Source organism: Neofelis nebulosa, chromosome 4, assembly GCF_028018385.1.
Source record: "Neofelis nebulosa isolate mNeoNeb1 chromosome 4, mNeoNeb1.pri, whole genome shotgun sequence".
Taxonomy (NCBI): domain Eukaryota; kingdom Metazoa; phylum Chordata; class Mammalia; order Carnivora; family Felidae; genus Neofelis; species Neofelis nebulosa.
In genome coordinates, this window is record NC_080785.1 from 160,158,850 (window position 1) to 160,169,353 (window position 10,504).

The 10,504-nt window shown below is 58.5% G+C and overlaps 1 protein-coding gene across 5 annotated transcripts; it reads left to right on the forward strand.

Annotated features, from left to right (window-relative positions):
- Positions 1-1,913: 1,913 nt before the first annotated feature.
- PALM3 (paralemmin 3) lies at positions 1,914-10,369 on the forward strand. 5 transcript variants are annotated; one of them, XM_058727763.1, is made up of 8 exons: positions 1,914-2,126; positions 4,601-4,649; positions 5,672-5,752; positions 6,312-6,454; positions 6,595-6,679; positions 8,164-8,209; positions 8,326-9,600; positions 9,634-10,369. In XM_058727763.1, the coding sequence occupies exons 1-8, from the start codon at positions 2,086-2,088 to the stop codon at positions 10,128-10,130; spliced, it is 2,217 nt and encodes a 738-aa protein (XP_058583746.1). In that variant the 5' UTR covers positions 1,914-2,085; the 3' UTR covers positions 10,131-10,369. The 5 variants fall into 5 exon arrangements, with proteins under 5 accessions (XP_058583746.1, XP_058583747.1, XP_058583744.1 ...); XM_058727764.1 differs by having other exon boundaries at positions 8,326-9,504; positions 9,601-10,369; XM_058727762.1 differs by having other exon boundaries at positions 1,915-2,126; positions 8,326-9,567; positions 9,601-10,369.
- The last annotated feature ends 135 nt before the right edge of the window (positions 10,370-10,504 follow it).

Consider the following 10,504-nt stretch of genomic DNA (forward strand, 5'->3'; position numbering starts at 1 on the left):
TTTAAATGTGTTCTCTTATCATAGCAAATGTATTTTCAGAATGACTTAGAAGGCCAGGTTCAAACAAAAACATTTTGGATCCCTAGGAGTTTCGTACTAGAATGTGGGGCACAGGGAAACCTCAGCTCTCACTCTGGCCTCCTGTACTTCTCCCTTTCAATGCTCTCCTGCATAGCAAGGAGGCTTGTGCCTGCACAGAGGAGGGGCTCTGAACCACAAGTCCCAGCTTTATCCTTACCCCTCTGCCGAGTCCCAGCTTTATCCTTACCCCTCTGCCGATAGCTGCCTTTGACCACTTCTCAGGCTGGAGGCAGTGGGGCGAGACACATCCTGGCTGTGGGGTCTGCATTCAGGAGGCACAGAGGCCTTATGGGTGAACTAAGGACCCTTTGGATAGGAAATTCTGGGGTCACCAGTATCCTGAGGAGAATCTGCAAGAGGGAGGGAGGAGTGAGGAAGGTACCTGACCTTTGCCACTTGGGGGCAGGGGTAGGGGGAGGGGGTCCTAGCTGGAGTGTGCCCTCTAGAGCAGGGAACTGAGGGCAAGGACCCTTCTCACCGAGGCTTCTGTCAAATTGCACAGCATGACCAGGGCTCTGATGAGGGGAGGACTGGGGGCTGTGGGAGACTAGCCTGGAAAGTAGGAGATGAGTTCCCCAAGTGGCAAAGGGTAAATGAGGCACCCTGTCATTTGATAAAGGGTGTGCTGGCCCTTTAAGAACAGGATGGGGAGGGCGCTTAACAGTTGGTTAAGCAGCAGACTTTGACTTTGGCTCAGGCCTTGATCTCAGAGTTAGGTTTGTGAGTTCCAGCCCCACATTAGGCTCTGTGCTGACAGCATGGAGCCTGCTTAGGATTCTGTCTCTCCCTCTCACTCTCTCTATCTTTCTCTCTCACTCAAAAATAAACATTCAAAGAGAGAAAGAGAGAGAGAGAGAGAATGCACGTGAGTTGGGGAGGGGCAGAGAGAGGGAGACACAGAATCTGAAGCAGGCTCCAGGCTCTGAGCTGTCAGCACAGAGCCCAACGCGGGACTCGAACTCACCACCAACCGCAAGATCATGACCTGAGCGGAAGTTGGACGCTTAACCCACTGAGCCACCCAGACACCCCAAAAATAAACATTTTTAAATAATAATAATAATGGGAACCTGGGTGGCTCAGTCAGTTAAGCATCCAGACTCTCCGTTTCAGCTTAGATCATGATCTCACTGTTTCATGAGTTCGAGCCCCACATCGGGCTCTGCATTGATGCTGCAGAGCCTGCTTGGAATTCTCTTTCTCTGCCTCTCCCCTGCTCACGTTGTCTCTGTCTCCCTCAAAATAAATAAACCTAAAACAAAATAAAATAAATAGTTTAAAAAAAAAAGAACAGGATGGGGAGGATTTGGGTAGGAAGTTCTCTGGACCTTCCTCATCACCACCCCATCCCTAATTGTTATAGCATCTGAGGGGTGTCAGGGTCCTGGAGGCCACCTGATCCAATTTCACAAAAGGGCAAACTGAGGCCTAGAAACCCCTGGGCCAGGCCTCCTGATTCCCATGGTGCTCAGCCTCTGGGCTCCAGAATCCCTTAGCTGGATCAGTCCCTCCCTCCCCACCAGGGTCCAGGAAGGGAGGGGCAGTCGTGCATAGAGTATCCCACACGTGTGCTACGCCATGAGGCTCACATGTTGGTGACCCTTGGTGGGCAGCTGGACTTGAGGCGTCTGGGGTGCCAAGTGCAGGTGCCATTCCCTGGAGGGGGTCAGCGACTCCCCGTTCTCACCCACACACTGCACCACGCGCGTGAGAGTGTGTTTGCTGCGAGGCAGCCAAGTGCGGCAAGGAGGCCAGTGGCTGGTAAATAATTCATCAGGACAGCTGATAGTACCTCCCCAGAACTGCCCGCCAGCCCCCAGCCCCCCTCGCCCCGTTTGCCTCCTGCCTCCTGCCCCAAACCAGCTGGACCAGCTCTCCCGGTGCCCGCCTGCAGCCCCCCCCCCCTTCGTGCCAGCCAAGTCACAGCCTCCAGGGCACCTTCAAGCAAACGGGTGGGGGGTCCTGATCTTGGAGACCCAAAGGAAGGTGGGCTTCCAGGCAGAGATGGCCCTGCAGAGCCAGATGTGGTCTCCGGCCACACCCACGTAAGTGTCCTGGGTCCGGGCGGTGGGGGGGGGGGGGGGAACAGGTGCGCAGGGCCTGGGAGGGTCACTGGCCTTTCCACGGGGTGAGAGCCCCAGCTGGCCTCTCCTAAGGGGACCAGGGGGAGCGGAGAGAGGTCAGCAGGCAACCCCGCAGGCTCTTCGGGTCCCTCTCCCCAGAGTCGGGTTGGAGATGTGGACCTCCACTTTCTTTTTTCCGGGATTTTTCCACCGGCAGTCTTCAAGCTCAAAGTCCAGGCTGGGGGGTGGGGCTAGGACTGGGGGGCCAGGAAACACCAGGGTTCCTCGCACCCATGTTTTGCCTCTTGAAACACCCCTCAGCTTCCAGGGTAGGAAGAAATGCTTGAGATACAACAGAGAAAGTTAACAGCTGCCCAACTGGGAAAGGTGATGGCCCGGCTTAATGAAAGGGCCACCCATTGCTCCTGGTGACAACAGGCCATAGCCACGAACCCTGTTCTTGTAGAGGTGGACATAAACAATATCAAATGGGGTGTGCCGAGGGTTTGAACATTCAAGGTTTGAGGGCCTTTTAAAGTAAGAGGGTGGAGGGGCTCCAGAGGTTTGTAAAGAGTTCTGGAAAAGAGTTTCCCCCCAGGGACCCCCAATTTGGTTCCTCACTCTTTTGGGTCCCCTGATGCATTATTTACCAACTACAAACCTGGTTGCCTAGCAACGGGAACCTGATCAACCCCCTCCCCCCCCAGCAAGGAAGAGGCAAGGAGATTACATCTTGGGAATGGGACAGCAGAGGGAGGATGTCAGCCCTCCCCCAAGGGCAAACCTATTAGTAGGGGGTCTGGGCTCCCTTTGGGATACCATGCAAAGCATGACTTCAGCCCCCCGCCCTGAGTGAAATCGGGAACCCCCAGGCTGATCTCTGGCCTCCTGGCTGCCAAGACAAGGATGCCTGGACTCCCCCTCTTCCCCCGCAGCGTTCCCAGTATTTGAGGCCTGAGAGCCCTGAGTTCTGATCCTGGCTCAGCGACCTTAGACAAGTCTTTTCACCACTTCTTGGAGCCTCAGTTTCCCCAACCATAAAATAGGGACAGTCGTACTACTTGCCTCCCAGGATCTTTGGAAGGATTAAATGAGTTCCTACAGGCATAGCATGGAACAGCGCCTGGAACATGGTATGCGCTGGCTAACGGTTGGCTGATTTTATGGTCAGAATATCAACTCAGCAAAGAGTGGACGACAGCGTCTCAAGATCAGGGCAGGGAGGGAGAGGCGGGGGTGGCTGGGAGGGCCTGGCGGAAGCCCTGTCAAGCACTTAGAGCACTATAGATAGTAAGGGCTAAGTATCCGCACTATTATGTCTTTATGGTGTGGCCAGGGAAGATCTGGGAGGCCCCGGCAGAGTTTGGGCAATGAGGCTAATGCTCACCCAATAGAGTTAGTGCTCACATTAATAAATGTTTGAGGGCTTGCCCTGTGCCCTCCCTGGGCTAAGTGTCAGGGACAACAGACAACTAGATGCATCCTTCTAGATACTGGCCTATGAAACACCTGCAAGTACGAGGTACTCGATGCGCATCTGCGATGACAAGTTAACGTAACAACATCTGTCCCCTAAGTGTCCTGAAGTACCACAGTCAGCCTCTTGCTCCCAGGGAAGCACAGAAGGGGCAGCTCTGGAGCTGGAAATCGGGGATCCTGGGGTGCTGCGAGGAAATCAACAATGGCGGCATCTCAGGTTAAACCTTAAACAGCAAGACCCTTCTGTCTCCTCCCAGCTCAGAGTCCAGCGCTAGGCTACATGTCCTGGTAACATTTGCTCCCAGGGAGGGGATTTGGCAGGTAGCTCCATAGTTACCATGGGGATAGCATGTGTCCATGGTGGGATGGACGCTTCTCTCCCCAGACTCCCTCAGCCCCTGGTGCTGAAGGTATCCTGGGTAGGAGCTGAGGTCCAGAGAGGGTATAGAATTGGAAAGAGACACACAGCATGTTAGGGGCCTGGCAGGATTTGAGAGTATCTGAGGGCCAGCCTGGAAATGCTCCTTATAAATAACCATAAACATTATTAATCGTGGGAATTATTAAAGTTATGAATGATAATAAATGATGCTACTGTTTTAGGAACGCTATGTCCATTTTTTTTTACCCCCTGCATGGAGACTTCCTTGCAAGGGCACCTCTCTATAAGGTGAGGATCAAGCTATCCTGACCCATTTTACAGATGAGGAAACTGAGGCTCAGAGAGGTGATGTCAAGCCTAGGAAGGGCTTTAGCTCAGCTTCTCAGCGTCTCTGCTCTCTCCCCCTCATAGGACCCCCCGCCCTCTACTCCAACTCCTTTCAGTTGCAGAGGGGAAAGAGAGGAAAATGCTGGGCTTTAGTTGGTTTCCAAGCAGCTCAGGGATCTTGACCCAGAAAGGGGCATTCAGGAGGTGGCCTCTCGAGGGGTGGGGACCTGGGAAGACCCCCTCCCCAGTCTCTGCCCTCTTCTCACAGGCCCATGGCCGAGAGCTCCCTCTATCGGCAGCGGCTAGAGGTCATTGCTGTAAGTGAGTTACCCCTCCTTCCCCACCCCCCACCCCCCACCCCCGCTAATGGCGCCCCTCTCCACCAACCCCTCCCCCCGCTTCCCCGCATCCTGGGCACTCCTAGCCATTCCCCAGGTTTCTTCCTCGCCTCTCTCTCATCCAGGAAAGCAGGCCTAAACCTGTGAAGTGAGGAGGGGGGGTGGGCAGCACCCTCAGCTCCAGCCCTGCCTTGGAGCGTCCCACCTAAATCCTCAGGCCCCTCTGCTCCCCAGTTCCTCTATCTGGTCGCCACCACCCCCAGAATGGTGAGGCTGTGCACCCCACACTCCCAGAATCCACATCCGATGCTCCATTCTTGAACCTCGGTCTCTCAAACACCTCATGTCTGAACCCCATCTCTATGAACCCCCATCTCACTAACCCCTATCTCTCTGCTCCCCCACTCCTGCACCCCCATCTTTCTGGATCCCATCTCAACACCCTGGCCTCTCTAAACCCCCATCCTTCTGACCCTCAGATCTGTACCCCATCCCTCCGAACCCCTATCTCACCAAGTCCCCTCTCTCTGCTCTCGACTTCTGCCCCTTCATCTCTCTGGACCTCATCTCTACGCCCCAGTCTCTCCGCGCCCCCCATCTCAGCACCCCCTTCCTCTGATATCTAGACCCCCATTATCTCTGAATCGCCTCTCTCGTGACCCCGGATCTCGGACCCCCGCCACAGCTCGGTCTCCCTTTGGGATCTCCATCCCAAGGCCCCACCCCCTTCCACAGACCCCCCCCCCCCCCCCATTCGGCGCCGGCGAGGCCTCCGCAGCATCGCGGGCGCGGCCGGCCCCGCCCCCGCCGCCCCGCCCCCACCCGCTGCTGAGTCAGCGCCTCCGCAGCCCCCTCCCCGCCGGGGGCCCCCGACGTGCGCTCCGCCGCCCCGCCCCGTTCGCAGCCCCGGGAGTCCCGGGAGCCCCGAGGAGGAGGGCAGGCGGAAGGGGAGGGGGCGGCCCCGCCCGGCCCGCGGGCAGCTCCGGGTCCTCTGTGCGCAGGAGAAGCGGCGGCTGCAGGAGGAGATCCGCGCCGCGCGCCGGGAGCTGGAAGAGGAGAAACTCCGCGTGGAGCGGCTCAAGGTTGGGGGCGGGCGGGGGCGCCTGTCAAGCCTGGGCAACGAAGTGGGGGTATCAATGAGTGTCGGTCTGGGGGATCATGGGAGGCTCTGTCCAGTTTGGGTGGGGGCAGCAGGGGGTATTGGTTCCAGCTTAGGCGGGCGTTTTTCCTCTGCTTGGGAGAGCGGGTGGTGGGGGGGGGTGGTGGTGATAATGATGGGGACATTTGTACCACCTTTGGGAAGAGTATGGGGACAGCGAAGGTGTTTGCCCAGCTTTGGGGTAGGGAGGGGCCCATAGAGACGTTGATTTCATCTCTGGGAGTGCCTGTCCCATTCTGGAAGGGGTGGGGAGATGAGGGGTGTTTTGTTCCAGCCTGGGAGAGCTCCAGGATGGTATTGGGGTGTCTGTCCCACCTGGCAGTGTTGAGGGGGGGATCATATCCTCACCTGAAGGAGAGATGTCTGTGCCGTTCGGGTGGTTTTGGACAATAAGAAATCTTCCCAGCTCGGGGATTAGGAGGGAGCCCTCCATGGGGTGGGGTAGCCAGTATGCACAGCCAGAGCTCCCCTCCCGTGCCCAGAGGAAGTCTCTCCGGGAGCGTTGGCTCATGGACGGGGCAGCTGAGGAGCCGGAGCAGCAGGAGGACTCCACCTCTAAAGACCCCCAGTCACCTGAGGGCCAGGCTCAGGCCCGAATCCGCAACTTGGAAGACAGCTTGTTCACGTGAGTTGGGCCCCTGCCTGCTGGCTTTGCCGGCCTGGCTAGGCCAGGGCCCCAGGTCCACACCGGGGAAGTGGCACATTGAGGGGGCCTTGGCGTTGAGCCTGGGGGCCCGGCTCCCAGCAGCCTCCTCTCTCCCTCAGACTCCAATCCCAGCTGCAGCTGTTGCAAAGTGCATCCACAGGTGCCCAGCACAAGTCCCCCGGCAGGCCCACCTGGCGCAGACAGGTGAGAACCGGGGGCGGGGGGGAGCAAATGGGAGGGGGCAAGGTGCGGCCAGCAGGGACCAAAGCAGGCCTTCTCCAAGTGCGGTCTAACCTCTAAGTCCTCTGCTGTTTCTCTGCTCTGTGGTCTCGGGCAAGTCGCTTTCGTTGTTCAAGCCTCAGTTTCCCTATGTCTAAAATGAGAGGAACGACAGCACACACGTGGAAGAGGCACGGGGTGGGGGGGTGGGGGTTGGGTGGGTGGACATGATCCTAGGAACAGGCCTGGGGAAGTTTTGTTGTGGGACTGCTAATGCCAGAATGAGGAATGTGGTGGGAAAATGGGGGGGGGGGCGGTGCTCGTGGAATTTGTTCTTTTCAAAGGGAGGAATGGGTCACCATGAGATGCTCTTGTGATCTGAGGCATCCACACGGGTTTCTGTTTTGGTAGCACCTTTATTAAGATTCCCAGGTGCCTCTGGCAGGGCAGAGGGCCAAGAGACCTGTTAATGGATCTGGGAAGAGTTTGTTGGGTTTTTAGTATAGGCCAGGAGTTTCTTGCTAGAGAGGAGCCCACTATCCAAGAGTCTGTGACAGGGGAGCCCTGGGCATGGGAGGAGCACAGAGGAATCACCCGAGTGACCCAGGAAGGCTTCCTGGAGGCCGTGGTATCTGTATGGAGCCTGCTGGGGACCAGGCAAGAGGGGGAAGAGAATTCCAGGCAGAGGAAACAGCCCACACGAAAGCCTGGAGGCTGGAAAGAAGATTCTTATCTTACAGGGAACTGTGAGGAGGAGATCCCTGGGGTTTGACCGAGTAGGCTGCCCCCACCCCCTGCTTCTCTGAGCCCATTTTCATACTCTTGCCCTTTCCATCACTCTACTACAGCAACACTGACCCTCTTTTCTAGTCCTTGACCTTGTCAGCTCATTGCAGCCCCAGGCCTTTTACACTTGCTCTCCCCTCTGCCTGGAATGGCTGTATCTACCTCTTGAGCCTCGAGGCCAGCTCCTCTCACGCTTCAGGTCTCTGCTCAATGTCACTTCCTCCTAGAGGCCCTCCTGCATCTTCTACATAAAGGAGGCACCCCACCACCTCCCAGGCTCTCTGTAGCCCCTCGTCCTACTTTTTGTTTTTTCCTGCCGTAGTCTTTCTCACTCCTGACATTACGATTTATTTGTGTTTATGTTTATACCCCACCCCCTAGAACGTAAGTCCCAATAGCAAAAGGCTTAAGTGTCCCTTGTCCACAGCAATCTCAGTAGCTGACGGAATAGGTTCCTAATACAGAGCTGTTGGCCCATGAACACAGTATTGATTAAGCACCTACTGTGTGGGGGGCACTTGAGCAGAGAGCGGTAAGACAGGTGAGGAAGGCTGAGGAGGGTGTGGTCCTGAACTTGATGGAGGAGCCATCGAGGGTGTCTGGGTTGGGGAGCGCACCAGCACGCAGGGAGGTTGGAGGTGGAGGCGCTGGCTGGCCTCACCTTGTCTCTGTTACCCCTGCAGGGTCATCGACCTCTCTCCCAGCCTACCGTGGAGGCAGGTCCCACAGGTGGGTGTTTGGGCCCCAGGTCTGGGGGTCCCACGAAGAGGGGCCTGAATCTGGGGGGCCAGGATCTCACTCTGTTGCCCCCTGTCTCCTCTCCTTTCCTCCCCTTCCTCCCCAAGGCCACACTGATCTGAGCAGGAGAGCCTCCCTCCCAGCTGGACCAGTGGACACCTCCCCAGAGTCCCCCTCTGAGCCCAGAGATGAGGCTGTCAGGGTTCCACCCACCCTGAGGCTGTTCCCTGGGGCAGCAGGGGCCTCCTCAGAAGCCAACGGCCCCTGCCCTGGACCCAGCCCCGCTGCAGAACAGGGGCCGAGTCAGGGGCTGGCAGCATCTGAGGGGGGCGTGGGTGAGGCCAAAGGAAGGGGCGTGGTGGAGGTGGTATGGGAGGGGCTGAGGGCCACAGAGGACTGTGCCGCGGAGGCCACAGGCCCAGAGCTGGAGGCTAAGGTGGAGGAAATGGTGCTGGAGGCCATTGGGGACAGGCAGGAAGCTGCCTGCCCAGAGCCCCCGTCCTGGGTGAAGGAGGACAGGGGCATCGTGGAGGTGGTCTGGGAGGGGGTGGGAGGGCCGGAGAGCAGCGACTCCGAGGCCACAGGGGAGGGGGGCAGGGGCCAGAAGGCCGCGCAGACCAGCTCCCCGAGGCTCCAGGTGAGGCTAGAGGGAGCAGCTCCTGGAGAAGGCGGCGTCCCCAGGGGCAGCTCTGACGGTGATGGGCCAGGGGGCTCTGGAGGAGAGGAGGGGTCCTTCATTTGGGTGGAGAGGGTGACCCTCAGCGAAGAGTGGGAGGAGCTGGGGGAGGAGCTGGTCGTGGAGGGGTTGGAAGGGCCAAGGGCACGGGGAAGCGGGGGAGGGCCTGAGAGTCCGCTGGGGGTGGAGAGGGGGGCAGGGGAGGATGCCTGGGGGGCGGGAAGGAGCCAGGCAGAGGAACCGGTGGAGTCAGTGGGCGAAGGAAAGAAGGGGACTGAGGAAGAGGCAGGGGCAGACGGGTCTCTGGTGGGGGAGAGGGGGGGGAGCGAGGGCTCTTTGGAGCCAGAGAGGGGAGGAGGGGAGGAAAAGCTGAGGCCAGAGAGGAAAGCAGTTGAGGAACCACTGTCAGCCGCAAGAAAGGCAGTCGAGGGACCTTTGAGGGCAGAGAGGGAAAGAGGTGAGGGGCCGTTGCGAGTAGAGCAGAAAGAAGGTGAAGAAAAACTAGAGGCGAGCGAAGAACCATTGGTGACAGAGGGAAAGGAAGGCGAGAAATCACTGGAGGCAGAGGAAGGAGGAGGTGAGGCGCCATCGGAGGCAGAGAGAACAGGAGGTAAGGCACTATCGGGAGCTGAGAAAGGAGGTGAGGCGCCATCGGAGGCAGAGAGAACAGGAGGTGAGGCACTAGGGGGGGCAGAGGAAGGAGGAGGTGAGGCGCCATTGGAGGCAGAGGAAGGAGGAGGTGAGGCGCCGTCGGAAGCAGAGAGAGGAGGGGAGGCGTCACTGAAGGCAGAGGAGACTGACGTGGTTGAAGATCATCTGAGTCCAGAAGAGCAGAGAGAGTCCGGAGGAGGAAAGGAATGTCAGGCAGAGGAGGTGAGTGAGGCAGGGGCTTCCTTGGGGGCCAAGGAGGAGTCAAGGCCGGAAGAGGAAGGACCACAGCCCCAGGAGAAGCAGGAAGGCTCCCTGGAGGAAGAATCTGTAAGGCCCCAAACCCCTGCTGAGGGCCAGGGCCCCTCAGGGGACGCCACCACCCCCCTCCTGGCTGAGACCCCAGCTCCAGAGCAGCCTGCCGAGTGCCAGCCACTGCTTCAGGTGGAAGGGCCCAGGGCCAACCCTAGTGCCCGCCCTGTGCCCACCTATGCACCTGCCCGGCAGCCCGAGCCACCTGCCCCTCCCGAGGGTGAAGAGGCAAGTGGCCCTAAGCGAAAGACGTGCCAGTGTTGTGTGGTCATGTGAGCCCACACCCTCCACCCCACGCCCGGCTCCTCTCACAGCTACCTCGGCCTCTTGGCATCCAGCAGCGGGTCCCGGGCACAGACAGGGCACCACGGGACCGGCTGTGGCAACTGGGAGCCAGCTGGCCTGCTCGTCCACCTCCACCTGGGCTTCAGGACCCCTCGCCCACTGCCTGTGACCCCGGCTCCCTTCTACGAAAAGCCTTTATACTTGAAAATAAAAACGTTACAGCATTCGGACAGTTGGGGTGTGTGTGTGTGTGTGTGTGTGTGTGTGTGTGCGTGTGCGTGCACGGAACCACCTCGCCGTCCCCTGGTGGGAAGTCCAAGGCCTCGCTCCGCTAGGATCAAAGACTGAGCCAGTGTGAGGATATA